Source organism: Alexandromys fortis, unplaced genomic scaffold (assembly GCF_014885135.2).
Source record: "Alexandromys fortis isolate MF-2015 unplaced genomic scaffold, M_Fortis_MF-2015_v1.1 scaffold_160, whole genome shotgun sequence".
Taxonomy (NCBI): Eukaryota; Metazoa; Chordata; class Mammalia; order Rodentia; family Cricetidae; genus Alexandromys; species Alexandromys fortis.
Window position 1 is genome coordinate 1,266,599 of NW_026068035.1, and position 21,125 is coordinate 1,287,723.

A 21,125-nucleotide genomic window follows, 5' to 3' on the forward strand; every position below is an offset into this window, starting at 1 on the left:
CCTTCTTCTTGGTGGATCCCAGATAAAGAGCAGCCCCTGCTTCCCCATGGCTCCCTCCTAAGCATTAAAGGGAGCAAGGCCTTAATCTCATTTGTGATTATGGCTGTTGGTAATAAGCAAACAAAGGAGAAAGAGAAATTAATTCAGAAGTACTTTAGCCCTCCTCCGGTGTGGCAAACACAACCTGCAAACTTTCCATAAACAGGAGAACACGGGCTAGGAGGACGGAACACCAGAGGTGAACAGAGCCTCATCGTGCAGAGCAGCCTGCAGCCATGGAGGGCTGCTGTAGGGCTCTGGAAAGGAACTTGGCAGGAGGCGGCAATGCACTGCTTTGAACTGGCTCCACTTCAAAAATCAGGCTCCCCATCCTGGAGAGGGGGAGCCAGGAGAGCGGAGTAGCGTCCTGGAATGGCATGCTCTGGGCTCCACCCACTCTTCCAACATTTTATGAAGCCCAAAGACAAGGAAGCCCGAGCCCTCATGAGTTACACCAGGAATCTCCAGAATCTAAGATGTAGACGACAACTCATCCGCCTTCCCCTAACCGAAGGGCCTAGGTTGTCTTTACCGGGTTGTGCTGTAGGACACGAGTTCAGTTTCCCAACACGCCTCGTGAGGCGGTTAACTGGGAACAAGATGGTTTTCTTTTACCTTAGCATATCAATTAAGGAAATCCTCCACAAAAACCTGTCTGAATTCACACCCGGGATGTCTTGGCCGCCGAAAGCTGAGAAACAGGAACACTGGAAAGGAGTTCTTTCCTCTTCCATTTGTGACACCAGGATGAAGATTACAGAGAACAGTGGGCGGGCAGGAGTCTCGCTACCCCAAATCCACACAACACACACCCTCTGTCAGGGCAGCCATTTACTCAGCTTCCACACAGAAGCCTCAGGAAGCCTAAGTTAATGGATGTATCACCTCAAACCCCGGCAGGAAGCGAAATCTAAATACTCAAAGGGTCAGAGTGCCTACCCACTACAAAACGTGAAAAGTCACAATTTTACTAGATACCAACCTGGTGAGTTTTCTCAGTCTGTGTCAGACACAGCTGGGAATTTCACAGTAAAGAACAAGCAGGTTCTGGAACTTAATTACATCAATCAGAGGGCATTTTTAGTTTCCTCTTTCTTCTTTATTTGCTCCCCCCACGCCCACCCAGCATGAGCTCTTCCACTTCCAGGCATGTAGCGCCCTGGTCACACACTGGACAGGCTGGCCTGAGACCTGTGATAAGAAGGACTGTATTTGCTAGACCAGCCCCAAATCCAAAACAAACTAAAGCAGACAAACCCTTCAGCAATAACTTCATTTTACGTGTGATTATGATCTGTTTTCCCTTTAAACACATGCAACACAGTGCTAACCCCAGAGACCAAGAAACAATGGCTTTAACTTACGTGATGATTTTGGTACCCACAGCCAGGTGAACAGATGATGCAGAACCAGCCTGCTCTAGGTGAAAATACTAACTCCCACTGCTATGCTATGCCATTTCCTGTGTTCCTGTGATTTCCATAGAGAGCAAGGGGACACGAGAAGGAGCTAGAGAGGCCACAGGAGGACGGGACGGAGGGAAAGCAGGAACAAACCGCATACAAAGGACTCATCTATAAAACTCTCAAAAAACAAAGAAGGCTGAATAAATGTGGAGAGCTACAGAGGAAGACACTGAGCGCTGAACTAAGACCTCCACACGAACACGGACACAGCAGGTGCGAGCAGAGCCACACACATGTGCACACACATATGAACAAGTTTAAGACACGGAAATACAGAACAGGCCTAGTCTGGTATAGCTCAACAAAAAAAATCAGCAGCAGTTCTGAAAAGTAGCATCCTCTTTTTTTTTTTCAATCCCTTATCTGCATTTTCTACAGACGTTAAAACGGATATGGGGTAAGAGAAGGATAAAGTGCACTGACTTCTGACCCTTGGCAAAGACACAGCGAAGCACCATTAGCCCCGTTTCGCTTTGCTTCTCGTACTCCACCTTCACCCACAGCCTAAAAGAGTGGTGCCAGGTCCAACATCAGTAAAACTACACCGACAGAAAGAGAACCCAGCAGGGGGATGTAAGGCCAAAGACCCGCTTCACACCGTGTGAACGCACGCTGCTATGAGCTCGTCCGACACAGGAAAGAGGGGCTGTGATACTTTGCTGCAAATGGTAGGTAGACATGTCTGGGAAATCCTAACTACAAGAGAAGATCAAAGAAATGTGGGCAGAGTTAGTAACTCCTTCCTCAGCACCAGACAGGGACGGTGATGCTTCGTGTCCTCAGGTCTCCCTGCGCAGGTCTCGCCCAGGTCTCACCCACTGGACACCAACTATTCAGGAACAAATCTGCATTCTTACCAGAGAAACTGAACACTGCTGATGTCCTACCCAGCCAGACCCACATGCAGACCTGACTCTCGCGGGATTAGCGCACATGAACACCACATAAGGCGACAGCAGCTGAAAACACTGCCCCCAAAACAAAGGATGCAGATAAACAAACTTCCCAAAAGAAGACGAGCAGGAGACCACAGCTTCCGGGACAATCTGACGCTGGTGGAGGTACGGGGAGCAGCGGCTGGACTCAGGGCCTGAAGCAGACCCATTTCCCTCTGGGAGAACCCTGCTCTGACACCCAAATACCACATGGGATATACTCATGCTTCTTCAAAGGAATCATGTTTATCTACACTTCAGATTTAATCAAGCATGCTGGATTTTCACTTAACAAATCTGGCAACCTCAACTCCCGAAGACAAACACATTGTCTGAAATAAATGACTTCAACAAGGCCCTGCACGCACCAACACCCAGGCCGGCAGCACGCAGAGGCTGGTGTGAGCACACAAACACTATATAAAAAAGAAATCTGTCTCACCAGAGCGCAGAGAAAAGAGATCTGCTGTCTGGGCTTTAGAGCAAATCAATTCTAGGATGGCTGCAAGGCGACCAGGCTAGAGGGCAGGGCTCCTGTCCTTCCTCCCCTCCCCAGCCTGTGGGGGACTAAAGCGAGCGCTGACAACCGCCATTATGTCCCAGCTCCCATACTCGCGACTGTGTAACCCTGAGAGAATGTCTAACCCTCTCAGCCTCCGCAAACAATATCCACAACATACCTACCAACGGGAGCGTGATGTAGGATGCAGTCACAGCTCAGACAAGGGGAGAGGGGACCAACAGGAAGAGGAAAGGTTGGGACCACTAAGCAACCATGTGGGGAACCTGAGGAACTCCTCACAGAACGCATATAAAGTCCAGTCTGGCTTAACACTGCGGAATAAAGAAAATGTAACAATCCAAGTTTGACTTACTCAATGAAAGTATTTTCATTGCTGGACAAAGATGACTTTCTAAGTCATATACGAAAATTCAAAAACACTAAAGGGAAACGGGACAGCTCTGACTTTTTAGAGCTCCCACAATAAAAGACTTCATAAATAAAATTTTAAACAAAGAAAAACTAGAAGGACGTATTTGAAACATACTAAATAAAATATTTAAATATCCAAGAAAGAGTCACTGCAAGTTAAAAGGTGAAAGACCAAGGCCAGGATATAGCCTAGTAGAGCACTTTGTCCCCAAGTGTGAGGCCCACAGGATATAGGTTAGTAGAGGCCCCATGTGTGAGGCCCCAGGCTCAATTCCTAGCACGATACACACTAGAAAAGCATACTGGCTCCAAGTCCATGACAGAGGAAACCCTGTGAGGAATATAAAGGGTCAGTAAGCATAAATGCATGCTATCAAAAAGCATGGTGATGTATATGGTGGAGGCAACAGTGTACACTGTCATGAAGGTGTACGTGGTGATGTATATGGTGGAGGTGACCATTAGTTAGTGTAGACTGTCATGAAGGTGTACGAGGTGATGTATATGGTGGAGGTGACTATTAGTGTACACTGTCATGAAGGTGTACGAGGTGATGTATATGGTGGAGGTGACTATTAGTGTACACTGTCATGAAGGTGTACGTGGTGATGTATATGGTGGAGGCGACCATTAGTATAGACTGTCAAGTTGACAGTATGCACATCCCCTTGTGGACAAGCTTTCATGCACACCTGGAGTGAGTACGCAGACTGGTGGACACTATGAGGGATTATCCCATCAGGTTGACTGTGACGAAAGACCTACCCAGACACGGGCAGCACTATTCCCTAGAGAGACACCATTTGAAAACCTGGGCTTGGGTCCCAGACTACAAAGGGAGGAGGGGGAGGCTGAGCACCAGCATTCCCTGCTCTTTCCCCACTGTGGGCATGATGTCACCAGCTACTTCAAGCGCTTGCTGCCTCGACCAGGCAGCCATAATGGGCTGTACCTTATACTATGAATCCAAGTGAGCACTTCCTTCTTCAACTACTTTTGCCAGGGTGTCACCAACATGACACAGGTGGCTGGATGGTGAATATAAGAATTATTAAGTTCAAGTGTCAGTGTCCGTAACAACACAAAAGGTGCAAACAGCAGGAAGCAGCAACTTTACTAAAAGGCATGAACCACAGCCGACTCCTGAGTATTCCCATGAGCTGCATTTGGGGCATGCTGACCACAGCCCAACACCTACGAGAAGGCAAAGAACCTGAGCGTGAGTCAGCAAGTAAAACAAACAAACAAACAAACAAAAAACAAACAGTATCTTGTAATGCTGCGTGCAAGTGAGCACACGTATGTATGTGTTATGCACATGCATTATGTAGTTGGCATGTGTATAGTCTGCATGTTTGCATGCATGTGTGTATGTGAAATCCCTAGGCTGGTGTCTGGTGCCCTCTTGTTTCTCTCCACTAAATTTTCTGATGCAGCCTCTCTATGGACCCCAGAGCTCACTGATTTGGGTATTCAATCAAGCTGTGAGTACATCCTTACACAAATGCCTTCCAAAGACCTGGGGTGGGGGTGGTGGAAGGGTCAAAATAAAACTTTTCTGTGAAGTAGGTGAAAAAGTCAGCAAAGGGTGACAGTCTCCTGCCTGAGAACATGGACGTGATTCAGACTGTTCAAAAACAGCCCGCATACGTGAACTTGTAAAACTAAAGAATGGCTAAGCAGAATCCTAAAACCAGCTGTAGTACCAGAAATGGGCCCAATCCTGAATGTCAACCCAGCTTTCCCAACACACCCAAAGCATCCTGGGTAAGATAGGCAGTCTTGCCAGGTGAGCGGGGACCACTCTCTCCCTTGTCCTTCCTTTTCATCTCCAGGGAGGTCAGGGTGAGGCATGCCTGGTGAGGGGTGCAGAGTCCTCACTGAAGAGGATGGACTTGGGGACCCTAATCTTGTGGAAGAAGACCTTCTCCCACCACAGGACATCAAGACACCACCCTGAAAAGAAGCCAGTTAGGCCAGGACCAGGCAGAGAAGATACAGCGGATGAGGACAGTGACAACAAAAGCAGGGATGGCAGGGAGTGACGCGGTGAGGATGCTGCGGCTGGACCACGGCTATAGTCACTGTGAGGCAAAGGCCAGAGGCCACAGGAAGGACCAGCCTCTGGCCTCTCTAGAGACATCTGCTGAGCTTCTGGCTCAAACCTCCCCAAACGTCAATAGCACCGCCCCTTCACATCCAAACAAAACTATTTCCACCAACTAGACCTCACCCAGGACAACGGGGTGCCAAGAGAAAGGCGTTCAGAGGGTCTTGGAAGCCTGAGCTGCTCAGAGCAAGGCATCACACCATCTACCCCTGGAGCACAGACCTTCACACCCACCTCTGTGGAACCTCTATCAGTGGCTTATTGACTATTGCCATGGAAACTGCTGGTGCTCTGGCTCCTTTTCTCCTCAGTCCAGCCAGTACTTTCCTCACAGCCGAATGTAAAACTTTCTACCCTGCTCCTCATCAACTTTCCGGTTCTCAGCAATCCAAGCCACGACATTAGCGTTCAACTTCACCTAGAAGCCTTCTCCTGTGATTCTACACCATTTTGGAAAAGGAAATGCCCACTGATTTTTCTTAAAATGAGAAATTCCCACCATGTCCCCACCAAGTTCAACGCCATGATGATCTGTAAAACCGTGTTCTCCTGAACCCTGTAGCTGTCAGTTCTCAGACTCTAACAGTCCCCTTATGCCTCTCTTTTAAACGCTTGTTTACTCCGTATGTGTCCACATACATTCTTGTCATGGCACACGCGTGGAAGTCACAGGACAGCCTGTGGGAGTCAGTCCTCTCCTTCCACCATGTGGGTTACAGGGACCCGACTCAGGCTATCGGGTTTGGTGGCAAGAACCTTAACCCACTAAGTCATCTCACTGGCCCTAAATCCCTTTGTAAGTCAGAGTCAGACTGGACACCTAGCCACTTCAATATCAAAGATATTCTCTAACTGCCCAGTCCCTTCATGAATTATTCCTATGGACTTCACACTGGACTCAATCACTGGTCCTGAGCACAGAAAACTAGATTCTACTCTGATGGACTCTCGTCCGGTCTCTGGTGTCAGATTCCTGCGTATATACAGTTTTCCATAGGAGGCGAGCTCGCAGACGACAGCCCTGAATTGCCATTCACACACCACACTTCAATAACCAATTAGGCTATTAAGTGAAACCACATTAGATTTGGAATACAGCTTATTCATAACTGCTGAAAGTAATCATTCTGGAGTTGAAGCAAGCGCATGAGTAACACCCAGACTTGGCACGTCTTTACATGAGCGTATTTGGCAGCTCACAGCCGGTCCAAATGTCTCACTAATCTGTGAAAATACTTCTTTCAAATCAATGGCTTCCCCCTGTAAATAACGCAGGATAAAACGGTGTATTAATGCATTAACCTCACACACAGAACCGAGCAGAGGCCAGGGAAAAACGTACTACTGTCTAGGCCTATAATTAGCCCCTTCTTCAATCTTGATAAAACATGGGGACTCACTGTACAGCTCTGGCTGGCCTGGGCCTCACTCTGTAGACCAGGCTGGCCAGATTCACAGACCCCCACCTGGGCCTGCCTCCCAAATGCTGGGACTAAAGGTATATGCCACCACTGGCTTGTCAATCTATTTAATATGCAGAAACATACGCCAAAGTATAAACAAAAGGTGCCTCCTACAAGCTTTCGTGGAAAGTCAGCCTCGGATTAGATCCGGCACATGGGAAATTAGTTAGAAATGCCCCACACCGACCTCTAAACTTACATATAAAGACCTTGGACCATACATGAGCATGGAACACTCAGTGAGAGTCAATGTTCCAGCATTCAAAATCCAAACCTAATAAATAATTCAAAATTCCCACATGAATGCACACCACAATCAAACTGCACACCACCAATTCCTGCCAGAGCTGAGGAACAGCAGAGCCACGCCCATGTGGAGAGCCACACCCTGCAGGAAGAGACCACCTGGGGGAAACCTTGCCTCTGTGCACAAGCTCCATTGGGCTCAGGAGGGCCTACCCTCGGTTCTGATGGAAATTTAGGGGCTTCTCTGAACAACACATCACACCAACGGACAAAGTGCACGGGCAGGCTTTACAACGTCTCTGCAGCCTGTGGATCCACCTGACAGGAACAGGCTTTAGGCTCCACCCAAAGGTTCTGAACCAATCACTGTGAGCACCATCAGTAGGCACTCTCCTGACAGGACCAGGAACAGCCAGCGCATTTTCCTTAAAGAACCCTGCAGGGTGGGAGACAGTTCAGTGGGTGCTGCACCAGCCACACAAGCCTGACGGCCTGACTTCAGGTCCCCAGGTCCCCAGAAAAGCCAGAGGCAGCAGCTTAAGCATGTGCAATCCCAGTCTGGTTTTATAAACTGGTAAGGGTGGGTGGCCCACGGGGTGGGAGGAGAGCACAGCTGCATTTTCAGATCAAACAGGAACTTAGCAGCAGAGTTCCCAAAGGCCTATTTCTAACTGCCACCTCCACACTCAGCACACATCCAACCTATGATGATCCAATGACAATACAAGGACAGGTGCTCTGAGCAGGAGACACACACCTGTCCAGAGCAACAGACGCGGACAAGAACGGTTTCTACCTGCGCTGAGTCATTTCTCAACAGCCCTGCTCAGCAGCTTTCCAGGACTCTTTGTGTTGATGACATACTAATGCATACATCAGGGATGCTGGCTGGCTGGTGCAGCTCATGCTCAGGAGGAACCACCACGAGCAAGACAGCCCCCTACAGGCAGATACAGAAAGCAGCACCCACATAAACTCCTTGATGTCAAAACTACCATTCAGGTAAAATTACAGAGCAAATGGTATTTAATGGAATTAGCAGAGATCTGGATGTCAGCTTCAACACAGCCATGTTAGGCTGGCTCTCGTTAAGAGTTTCACTTCTGCATCACTGATTTCTAAACACTAGCTGGACATTCTACTGATGTCTTATGGGAATATAAAATACCTTATTTAAAGACTTGCAATCCTAATAGCAAGACAGCGAGCATTTTTCAAAGCTCTGTGCATGTTTGGGGAAAAAAAAGAGATCAAGAAAGGGGCACCATGCAGACAGACCCCAGCATTCAAAGGTTTCTTTTCTAAAACAGCTGGTCCAAAGGCCTCAGCAGACCTTCCCAACAGGGTGAGAGGAGTCACGTGATATGCTCCTTCAGGAGCAGCCAAGACCCATAACTCAGTTACACACCAAGTGCTCCTATGAGCAGAAACCTGGGCATTGAGGTGGGAAGACACTGTCCTTGGGAATCGCAGGAAGTGACATCAGCAGGTCTATGAGGCTCTGCAACACTGTTATGCTCCCACAGAGACACTGACACAGATCTCTCTTCTTTCTAATGGGTGCAACCTCACCTCTCTGCTCCCACAGCTAAAATCAAATACAACATGCTATTTATAGGAAAATGTGAAAATATACATATATATCTTGATAGACAGACAGAAAGACAGATAATAGATAGCTAATTTATTTTAAAGCAAGAGTCTGGCTGGAGATGTGGCTGAGTGGTCGAGTGTCTGCCCAGCATGCACAAACCTTCAGGGTTCGACACCCAGTAATGCATGGACGTGCTGTGGAGGTGAACGCCTGCCGTGGCCGCACTGAGCAGGCAAAGGGCAGAGAAGGAGGAGCTCAGGCTCACCCTCAGGGACGTGGTAGGTTCAGGGCCAGCACAGGCCACTGTCTCACTTTACTGGAGGAAATCCTCAGAGTCTTCCATAAAGAAAGGCAACGGGCTCTGATACTTGATAAACTCAAGGGGAAATGATTTTAAGTGCAGCTGCAGAGATGGCTCAGCACTTAAAGCACAGGCTATTCTTACGAAGGACAAGAGCTCGGCTCTAGCATCCTGCAAGCCCACGACCACTCGTAACTCGTTTCAGGAGATCTAACAGCTTCTTCTGGACTCCGTGGGCATGGCGTAATACAGACAAGCAGGCACACAGAGATGAGTGTTTAAGTATTTACTTAAACCTTTGAAAAGCCAAGCTCATCTTGCTCAGCAGCCACCTGGCTCCAAACAGACAACAGCACACTCAGAACGGACTCACAGAGCGTGGGGGTTAGAGTCCAAAGCTCTCCTCTCTGATGGGGCGGTGAAAGCCTGTAGCCTCTGCTACTCAGAAGGATGAGAAGTTTAAGGCCAGCTTGGGTACAGAGTTAGTTCAAGACTTGCCTCCACTACTCCGTGAGACCTTGTCTCAAAAAATAAAGACACTGGCAAGGTCACTCACTGGGAAGTACTCACCTCACACCCAAGGCCACGGGTTTGATCCCTAATGCTACAAAAACAAATTTTTCTCCTCATGGTGGAAAAAGATACATTGCTTCCCTAATATTTTACCCAAGATGCACATGACAAAATGGTCAGTGTTATCAGAACACTGCCAGTAAAATTCATAGGTATACAAAATAAAGGGGAGAGGTTAAAGTTCAAAAAGGCCAACCGGGGCTGCCATCAGCTTATCAGACTTTGCACCTTACGCCGCCGCCGGAGGAATACAGAAGAGCCTCGGTAATGAGCCCTCCCCTCTCACCAACACCTGTTCCCCTACCCCGTCCCGAGATGAGTGACCAGCTCCAGGAACGATGAGATTGACAGGCAGCATGCTGCCCTGGTTCTCTAGTCCCTGCGGGTGCTCAGACTCCACACAGAATTCCCTGAGGGCTCGAGAAATGGCTTCTGTGCGCAGGTCTGAGGCCTCGGTGGATGTAAGTGCAGCAGTCGGGTATGTAGCACAGTGCATAAATCTAATAATGAGCAGTGGAAAGTAACATCTGTCTAAGGAGAGCATGCAGGTCCTCCCTCCTCCCTGCTGCAGACACAACAGCTCTGCCACGGGCGCCTCTGACTGTGAGTGCCCAACTGCAAGTAAAAGCAACAGTCTCCCTGACTGCGAGACAGGAGAGCATGGTGCCTGTGTGCGGCCACAGGTTCCACGCCTGCAGCACCACCCTCTCTTCACAGCAGCTGCCCATGGCAAACGACAAAGGCAACACCAAAATGCTTAAAATTTATTTTAAAAATGGGAAAATTATGAAAATGTCAAGGCAGGGATCTGGAAACAGTTTCATGGCTGCTATTTGAAATCTGTTCCAATTAACAGTCTCTAAGCCCACAGGGTTACCTGAATCCGAGGGGATTAATTATAACTACACAGAGATTCTAAGTTAGTCTTCCACCCAGATGTCTGGCACTAAAAGAGAAGAGGAAAATGTGTGTACACGAGCGTGTTGTGTGTGTGTGTGTGCGCGCGCGCGCGCGCAAGAACAAGCTCGTGTGTGCGGTGCATGCTAAATATGTGATATGTGGGCATGTATGACTATGCATCAACAAGTGTTGTGTGTTTATGATCTCTACATGTAATGCATGTTGTGTGTTTATGATCTCACCATGTTTGTGTATGTGTTGCAATATGTACATGTTTATGTGTGCTTATGCATGTGTGCTTACTGGGCATAAGCAAGTAATATGTGTATTTCTGTGTCTATTTGTGCTTCCTTGCATTTGTGTGATATATGCATGTATGTGCACATGCAGGCTTGTGTATATGCATGTGTTTTTATATGTGTGCCTGAGGTATCTACTGTAGTGTCTCCATGCCTGTATGATGTATGCATGTCCATATTTATGTACATTTGTATGTGCTTGTTTGTGCAGACTAAGTGTATATTTGTGGATGTATGGTATGTTGAATGTGATGTGTACACATGGGCGTTATCCATGTTTATGTATATGCATGTGTGCCTGTATACATGTGTTTGCAGTGTCTATGTGTCTTGTCACTGTTCTATTGTGTGAAGAGACACCATGACTACAGCAACTCTTATAAAAGGAAGCATTTGATTTGGGGCTTTCTTACAGTTGAAAGATGTCATCCACTACCATCATAGTGGGAGCATGGTGACAATCAGGCAGGCACGGCACTGGAACTGAGAGCTTTACATCCTGAGCCAAGGGCCAGGGAGAGAGAGAGAGCCTAGGCCTGGCATGAGCTTCTGAAACCCCACTCCAATAAGACCACCCCTTCTAGTCCTTTTCAAATAGTGCCACTCCTGATGACTTACCATTCAAATACATGAGCTTGTGGGGGCCACGCTACCTATGACATGTTTCCAGCAATGTGTGTCATGTATGTATGTATATGATATACACATGTGCAGGTGTATGCACATGTTTTGAGTGTTTATATGTAGTGTCTCTGTGTGTGCATGTGGAGCATGCACAAGTGTGTGTACATTTGTGTCATACAATGAGAACTCGGTTCTGATAGACGCAGAGACGAGAAAGCCATTTCACAGGAGTCTAGGATTCACACCTTAGAGATTCCAGTTACCCAGAAGAGACCGTAGACTCAAGAAGCCAATTGTGTGCATTAATGCAGCATTTGTAGGTAAGCAGCAAAAAGGAGAAGAGGAACTGACAGTGTCAGCTGCACCTTTGCAAACTCTAGAACTAGTAGGTGCAGGATGGATTTGCAAATCCATGCTCACTAGGATACAGAACTCTGAGCCAGGACAGAAGCAGGGTACAAGGTCACCAAAGCATAGGCGCACCCGAGCATCCAAGTCCCTGCAGCAAGACTGCCTGGGTACAAGGGCAGCTGGGAGAAGGGTTTCATGACTACTCGAACCTGACCCACCCACGTCCACCTGCTCACCTGGTGCAGACTCGGGCACGGCCTCTTCACCACTGTCGTCCACCACCTCCTCGGCCAGCCCAGAGCCTGGGGAGTCAGCGATGGCACAGGCTGAGCCGGGACTGCTTGGCTGGGAAGCTGAATCCCCCTCGCTGAGTGAGCCACAGCGGGCACGCACTGCCCGGTCCCCTTCGGGATCCCTGTCCCGGCGTGCGCGGCGGTGCACACGGGAGTGGAGCACCATCTGGTGGTAGGTGCGGAAGATCTTGCCGCACTCGAAGCACTCAGAGGACTTGCTCTGGCCAGTAGTGGCCGCAGCCCTGCGGTTGGGACGTGAGGCCGGCCTGGGGTCAAGGTGGCCAGAAAGCATGGGGTCCCCAGGTACACTGGCCCTCTTCCTGGGGGGGCCCTGGGTAGTAGGGGTGTCCTGTTCACGCTTGCGTTTCTCCTGGCTCACCAGGATATATTCACGCTTGTCCTTGTCAAAGGTTACATCCCCTGCCAGTGCTTCGTCCCAGGTCCCATACTTGAGGTACTCGGCCGGCTCAGCCACCTTGCCCCTGGTGGCTAGCTGCCAGGCCTGATAGCTGTTGACGGGGTCCAACTCGGCCACCCGCTGCCCAGCCTGCCGGCTGGGGGACACGTCACCAGCCACGTATGGTGTCAGGTTCAGGCACTGTAAGAAGAACTGCTTGGTGTCCAAGGGGCCCTCTGTGTCCCCCTCCTCAGCCGGGGCTCGTGTCCGGCTGGCTTCGACTTTGCGGTGTATGGCGTTATGGGCATTCAAGCTGTCCAGGTTTGTAAACAGGTTCCCGCACTTTGTGCAGACCTCATAGAGGGACAGGCCAGCGACGATGACCTCCTCCTGCACCACATTGTTAATGGTGGCAATGGGGTCCAGGTCACTCTTGGGCCTGTTCTTGCTTCCTGCCTTGGGTCCGTGTGCCTTCATGTGGTTCTTGAGGAACCAAGGCTCTTTGAATCTCCGGCCACAGATGTGGCAGCCGTGGTCGAAGGAGCCCCGGTGCTTCTTCATGTGCGCCTTCAGGAACCAGGTCTGGCTGAAGGCCTGGCCACACACCTCGCATGGAAACTCCCCGGGGCTCAGCTCGGGCTTGCCATTCTCCACACAGGCCTCGCTGCCGCCGTTGGGCACCTGTGCGGTGATATGGTCCCTCTCGATGTGGCTCAGCAGAGACTCCTCCCGTAAGGTGACAAAGCTGCACAGCCTGCACTTAAAGGGCTTGTGGGCCTGGTGCACGTGCAGCTCCAGGTCCTTCTTCCGTTCAAACCGGCTCTTACAGAAGGAACACTGCACCGTGGCCTCGGCGTCTTCCTGGGCACCGGCCGCCCCCTCCGCCTCCTTACGGCTGCTCCTGAGCAGGATCTTGCTATTGTCCATCGGCACAGCCCCGTTCAGCATGCGGTTGCAGGCTGAGGTGCTCTTGGTAGGACTGGCACACCCATCCAGGCCCTCGGAGACACGCATCTCACCCAACTGAGCCTCGCCTGCCTCTGGCTCGTGCCCTTGAATCAAAGTCCCCGTACGGTGGCTGCGGATGTGTATCTTGAGGTTGCCCTTCTGGGAAGCCCTATGGTCACAGTAGGGACACTTGTAGGGCTTCTCTCCTGTGTGCTTGCGCATGTGCTGTGACAGCGAGCTCTGGAACGGAAAGCTCTTGCCACAGATGCAGCAGCTGTGACATGCAGCCTTGTCTGCATCCACCTCATGACTCCTGCCAGCCCTGGGTGGGCTGGGTCCCCTCCTCAGGTCCATCTCGGCCTCTCTGCTGCGATCCATTAGGACGATGCGGGTGTCAGAGCACAGCCTTGTGTCGTGAGGGCCTGCAGGTGGGTCTTATCTCTCCATTTTCAGAGGGGCTTCTGCTGCCCAGAGGGGAGGGAGGTACTTGTGATGAGTGGGTGCATATTCTGGGATGTAGCAGACAGCAGCAAGCACCTGTAACAGAGACGAAAGCCCTGTAAATACAGCATCCCGTGTAATCGAACGCACAGCATTGCCTGTGGTCAGCTCTGCATACTCCACCATGAAAATCTACCTCAACCAACGAGAGAGGACGTTCATGGAAATGCAAACAGGCGAACACTGAGCCCTTCGCCCCGTCATTAAAACTAAAAGTTCATACTAAAGTAAGTGACTTCTACCATAACCCCACCAAAAGAGTAAATCTTTCAGAAAAACTACAGAACACCGTTTACAGGCATGGAGAAATGCAGATTTTTGCACAAGAGGATGTAAGGCAATAAGGGCAGAGGGTCAGAGTAAAAGATGGAGGCAGAGTCCGGCTGAATCTGGAGCCCACGGTCCCTGCGCCTCAGGGCTGAAGAGCTGACAGGAGCTGAAGAGTGCACGGCTGGTTTCACCACTGGAGAGGCAAAGCCCCCCACCAGGAACATAGGAACGCCCAAATCCAGAGGCCACGGCAACCAGATCCTCTGTGGCAGCTCCCCTGTCTCTGTGTGGTTACAAGCACAGCCACAGATCACGCTACCATGCTTAGCTGGCCCAGCCTAGTTTCCTTCCCACCTGACTCCTTGCTCCCATGATCCAAGGAACCCCAAGCCGCAGCCACAGTACTGAGTCCTAATTGCAGGAAGAACCCCTTCAACCAAAAGGTTGTGTGGTTTCCTTCCTGGCTCACTGTGTCCTCATGGGTCAGATTCAAACTCTAGCCCTAACAGTAACCAAAAGGGACCCAACCCTTGTAAGTTCACACACTGTGTGATCACACCAATTCCACACCTATCCACCCACCAGAGAATAAGAAACAGGTTCTTCCCTGGGTCCTACCCACGACATGACAGCCACCCAACCCTGGCCGCCTATGTCCGGTGCAGATAGGGATATGGTGCCGAGACTCTCTTCCCCCCCCCCCCCCCCCCCCCCCCCCCCCCCCCCCCCCCCCCCCCCCCCCCCCCCCCCCCCCCCCCCCCCCCCCCCCCCCCCCCCCCCTCCCTCCCTCTCTCTCTCTCTCTCTCTCTCTCTCACACACACACACACACACAAACACTTCACAATGCAGCATTTTACAGAACACAAATGACATTCTGAGCTTCTGTTTTCATCTAGCGGTGTGCTCACACCTGTCTTAATCAAGCACTCCAAAGACCCTTAGGTACCAGTTCCTTGCCTGCTCTGAGACAAGCCCAGAAGGAAACCATCAACCAATAGAGGGAGCACTGCGGCAAGTCACTGGATATAGCAAGCATCATCCAGACATCCTCTCAGGAACTGGGGATTCTGAGTGCCACATGACCACAAACACTCCACAAGGTAGAAATCTGAGAGTGACCTTAAAACACAGATGGAGATGAGGAGAAAGCCCAGACCACCCAGGGCTGGCAGGAACTGTGAGATGGACCGGGACTGCCTGCCACAGAACAGCTGCTGCGTCTGTTGGAAGGGCTTTCCCCTCCAGAGCCTGCTGTCAGAGCACATGCTTAAACATGCAGGAGAGAAACCCCCTACAGGTCTCCAAGGAACCTAAGTGAACACAGGCAAGTCAAGCTGGGCAGCACCCCCTACAGGTCTAGAAGGAACCCAAATGAGCACAGGCCAGTCAAGCTGGGCAGCACCCCCTACAGGTCTAGAAGGAACCCAAATGAGCACAGGCCAGTCAAGCTGGGCAGCGCCCCCTACAGGTCTAGAAGGAACCCAAATGAGCACAGGTCAGTCAAGCTGGGCAGCGCCCTCTACAGGTCCCTGAGCAACCTAAATGAGGCCAGGCTGGGCAGCTCCCCCCCTACAGATCTCTAGGACAACAAAATGAACATAGGCAGGCCAAGCTTGGCAGCCTCCTGCAAGGAGTGCCTTCCTGGCTCCTCCACAGACTTCCTAACAGCAGGGACAAAGCCCAAAGCTCACTGGCCCAAAATGTAAAGCAAAAATATAAACTTCTCAAAATGGATAAACAAGTGATCTCAACCCTGTCTCAATGACAAGTGTATTTAAATAATTTTATCACGAAGTTTTATATGGCTGTATTGCTATTTACAATGATATATTATATATAAATTAATATAAAAGGCAAATAATTCCTAGAAAGTACCACCTTTTCCCAGACATTACTTCAGTACTCCTGAAAATGCTCAATGAGAAAATATAAAAATACAGATAAATAATTATTTACATGTAACTTAAGGACCAAATAGGGTATAAAAATCTTGTACATTTAAAGAATTATATAGTGATAAATTATGGGGAAGAAAACAAATCTTGGATGTGAATGGACCTGAAGGTATTTCAGACTCGTGTCTGTCAAAGGTGTTCAATGCCATCCAGCTACCCAAGAGAATTATATGATCACATGCCACAGCCTCAGGAAAGACACAGAAAAGACAGGCACAAGGCAAGCAGGGAGCACAGAGGTAGCCTGCAGGGAACAGTTACAGCAAGAAGGCCTGAAGTGCCCATGTCGTAACCCACATTACCTCTGTAGACGACACCCATGCAGCTATAGACGTGTGGTGTGGAACCCCGCCTCTACGGCAGCACTGCACGTCTGGTCCTGTCCTCTCCCCATCACCTTCTCCTGTATCCCACCCCATTGGGATGACAGGACAGAGCCGTGTGTACCCAGAGGACCCAAAGGGATCTGTGTTGTTCTGCTCAACCACTGACATGTGCCCGTCTCTCTCCTCCCTATTGTCTCAAAGCTTAGTCTGACTCCAACCACCCCAACCCGTCACAGCGGGACACCCTCCTGCCCTCAAAGACTGGGGTGAGCGATGGGCAGCTGCCATTTTCTACCTAGCCATCTCCAAAACTAGCTTACAGCTCTACCTAGGGCCATCAAGTCAGGCACTGTAATGAACAAGATATCACTCATTCAGAGCAGGGCCTCAGGACCATAGGCAGACGGGACAGACTTCTGCCTACTGCCCACCAGGCCCTCAATAAGCAGCCCTGAAACAAAGCCCAGGAGAACCAGCCAGGCTGGATTTCTGAGCACTAATGGCACTGAAGAGAAACTGCAGTCATATGAAGTGCAGAGTGCACGGTGCACACAGCCGAGACCAGGCACCATCACCTAAGGAGCTGCATGGAGACCTAGCCGCTCTGACCCAGTTCCTCCTAATTCCACCACAGACCCTCATAGGGTCCCTTAGGGGCCAACCCAACAGACTACACGTGTTCCTTTGCCTACAGGTGCAAACTGCTATTAATCAAGAATGTCAGCTGCAAAACTGACCACAGATACTGATCTCAGAACCCTGACGACGAGATGAAGCAACCACAGGGCTGCCCAAGCACCTATACCAACCTTCTGTCCTTAAAGCCCAAGGCCTCAACGGCTAGGACAGTCTCCAGTGATTTACCTACCATATTCTTACCCAACAGGCAGTGACACACACACATACACACACACACACACACACACACACACACACACACGTACGTGGTACCCTGTGACCAGACAGTCACCACCATCTGGCTAGCTGGGATTTCCATAAAACACATCAACCTGCAAGTAATCAGCCGATATATGCTGACTTGCTACCTAGGTGAGGGTGGCAGAGGTGTCCAGAGCCACACAAGCATAGGGTGGTGTGTTCTGCTGCTGCAAGGACACCAGGGCACGTGTGAAATGCTGCAGGTTTTGGACAGCGTATACCCATTTTTCCTCTGCTGAAACTCAGAACTAGACAGGCAAGGCTTTAACAAATTGTTTTGGCTGTTCTGGCATATTAAAATATATTTCCAGTGGGTTTCTGCTCTATGTGCAAGTTTCTCCAAGGTGCAGAGAACCAGTTCGGGTGAAGTTGCTTTCCAGAAAGTGCTTTGTAGCTGGGTGGTGGTGGTGGTGCACGCCTTTAATCCCAGCACTTGGGAAGCAGAGGCAGCAGATCTCTGAGTTTGAGGCCAGCCTGGTCTACAGTGTGAGCTCCAGGACAGACAAGAGAAACCTTTTCTTGAAAAACCAAAAAGAGAAGTGTGTGTGTGGAGGGGGGGAGGGGAGGAGGGAGGGAGAACTTTTTATAATTTCTAAATAGTGTGTTTCACTTTATAAAAGCTGAATAAACAGATTTACTGTGTTAAATAGGGGAAAGTAAAATATTAATGTGTCTTAGATATGATAGAGATGGGGAAAATGGGAATGGATGACTGAACTTTTAAGAAAATTACATAAACATCACTGCCCAGGCCTGACAGCACCAAGTGTCGCACCCCAAACAGCTTCTTCTGCCCCTCGATCACCCAGGTGACACAGGTAGGTCAAGTGACTCTCTCTGGATCTGAGGCCACCAGAGAGTTTCTCCAGTTCCCCACGTCACCCAACCGGCTCCATCAGGCGAAGTAGTTGCACTGCCTGGTATCAAACTCCACAGACTGGAAAGAGTTACCTTCTGGACACCATGCCAACCATGGATCCTCCTGACGAGGAGCCCTACAGCCCCACAGCACAGGCACGTCACCCCCACTCATCCCTGCTCTGGGCATTCAGTGACACCAGTGCGCCTGGGGTCACTCTATGGATACAGGGAGTAAGCACCCCAAAGTAAACCCCTAGATGCCCATGAAGACGGAATATGATCGAGGCCAGTTACAGAATAACGCAAAAGGCAGTCACTCCCAGCACCCCAGGACTGATCACGTGCTCCCCAACTGCCAAGAACCCATCTAGGAAGGCCATGAGAAGAGGTCCTAAATGAGCTGAGCATGCTGGGACGGACAGGAACTGAGCAAGGCAGGGCGAGAGAGGGTAGCATGCCTGCCATGCGCTGAGAGGACCGAGAGATGTTTCCAGAAGGCCCAGATGGAGTGATGCACCATTTGTGAGCACTGACAAGCTCTTCTGAGGGACTGCATCTGAGACTGCAGTGTGGCTGGGCTCTGCGCAGGAGGACCTGCTCCATCCGGCCTGCTGGTGTGGGGGGACTAGAACCCCATATGACTTCCTGGTGGAGGGGGGTCTAGGGCTCCATCCGACCTTCTGTGGGGGGGGTGTAGTAGGGTTCCATCTGACCTGCTTGGGGGGGACTAGTACTCCAATTGTCCTGCTTGTGTGTGGGGGGGAGACTAAGACCCCATCTTACCTGCTGGAGGGGAGACTAGGCCTCAATCTGACCCACTCTGAAGGGGAAAAGACTCAGACTCCATCTGACTTGCTCACTGAGAAGTGAGACTGGAACTCTGTTAGACCTGCTGGCTTGGAGATGAAGCCAGAGCCTGCTGCCTTCAAAGATCTGTCTAGTTTAAAACTCGTTCAGTTCCAATTCACTCATTAACCCCACCGGGCTCTACACAGCTCTGACCTCCCCAAGGCCAGGTGACTTGTCTGTGTGCTTTTGAAGTCTCTCCCAGAAAGAAGCTGGGCTTCTAAGAGGAACTGGTCTCTGCCAGTGCTAGAGGCCTGCTGTGGGGACATGGCCGTGTGCTCCCTCCTCTGTGGACAGAGGAGAGCATCAGGAACGTGGGCTGCAGGGGGTCAGAGGGGCAGGGCAATGTCCCCACCCCCCTATCAGTTTGTAATGCGGCTTAGCCTAGAGAAGGCTGAAGAGTAATAAGCTTGTGTCTACAGAGGCTCCGGGAGACGCGTCAGACATGGCAGGGAGCTATGCTTGGCGTGCCTCTGGGCAGTTCCGGGAACTCCAGGAGCTGGAGCGGGTGCAGGGCCCAGCACACCCCACACACCATGTGGGAGCTGCCGGTCTGTGCTGCAGGACACTGTGGACTTGTTCTCCCAAAGACAATGGGAGGGCCTCGCAAGTCACACTGCAGAATTATGAGCCATGAATTCAAATACATCATTAACATCTTGGGCAAGCTTATCTGACTCCTGCAGACAAAACACGTATTATCTGCACAAAGGGGGGAAAGTCCCCAACAACAATGAAGAGTCCCTCTCCTCACAAACCAGTCTGCACGAGATTAACAATTGTGGTTCAGTGTGCCCAGACTAGGGTCTCTCAGAGGTCCATGAAGGGATGCATTCACTGCTCCAGAGTGTGCAGGCCGCAGGGCAGGGTCTGCGGGCTTCTGTGTCCTCAGACCAGCAAGAATCCGTTATGAACAGGAGTCCTTTCCATTCTAACAGAAGAAAGACCTGAATGCAGCCGCTGAGTTCATGAATGCCCTCCTCCTACCTCCTTCACTCAGGACAAGGACACGGACCCACAGCCAACTGCGGAGAGCAGCGCACTGCTTAGAAGCATCGGGAGAACAAGAAGCCTGGGCGTTTATGTTTAAAAAAAATGTTCATTTTGCCGGGCAGTGGCGCATGCCTTTAATCCCAGCACCCAGCACTCCGGGGGCAGGGGCGGAAGGATCTCTGTGAGTTCAAGGCCAGCCTGGTCTACAGAGCGAGTTCCAGGACAGCCAGGACACGTTTTGCCAGTGTGCTTCAGCTATGCTTCATTTGGAAAGGAGGGGTCGAGGGATAGAATGTAATTGTCTTCAACAAGACTTTCCTTCAAATTTTAGCAAACCCCAGACAAATTAGAGCAAGTACTTATCACACCAGTCCAGATACAGAGAAGCATCCACTCTACTATCTATGAATCCATGGACTTTCTACTTCTAGCAAGTTCTGCACCTCAGACCAGGGCAGTGGATACTCTGTGCGATCACAGTAAAAATACCATGTGGTCTAAATGAGATTGCTCTGCCTATAAGTTACCTTTCAACAAACAAAAAGCCAAATAAAGTCCTTGTTCCAAACAGAAGAAACACTCCATCTTCCAGACACAAGTCCGAGGAGAAAGCCTTTGTTCAGGACAAAGGTGGTCTCAAAACAGAGCATGGCTGAGAGATGGCTCAGCAAATGGGAGCACTTACTGTCCTTGCAGGGGACCAGGGTTCAAGTCCTCCTAGCACCCACAGAGTTACTCAAAGCTGTCTGCAGCTCCAGGAGATCCAGTGCCCTCTTCTGGCCTCTGAGGACATGCACACAGAAATAAATAAGTCTAGAAAAGAAAAGAAAAGGAAAGGAAAGGAAAGGAAAGGAAAGGAAAGGAAAGGAAAGGAAAGGAAAGGAAAGGAAAGGAAAGGAAAGGAAAGCAAAGCAAAGCAAAGCAAAGCAAAGCAAAGCAAAGAAAAGGAGGGGCAAGAAA

At 50.2% G+C, this 21,125-nt stretch overlaps 1 protein-coding gene across 6 annotated transcripts in view; it reads right to left on the reverse strand.

The window, feature by feature from the left end:
- Positions 1–21,125, reverse strand: part of Znf516 (zinc finger protein 516) — an 85,641-nt gene that overhangs the window by 27,575 nt on the left and 36,941 nt on the right. For all 6 annotated transcript variants that reach the window (XM_050164996.1, XM_050165001.1, XM_050165000.1 and 3 more), the window contains exon 2: positions 12,072–14,010. In XM_050164996.1, coding sequence (XP_050020953.1) covers positions 12,072–13,851 — 1,780 coding nt within the window. In that variant the 5' untranslated portion in view covers positions 13,852–14,010. The remainder of the gene's footprint in view (positions 1–12,071; positions 14,011–21,125) is intronic.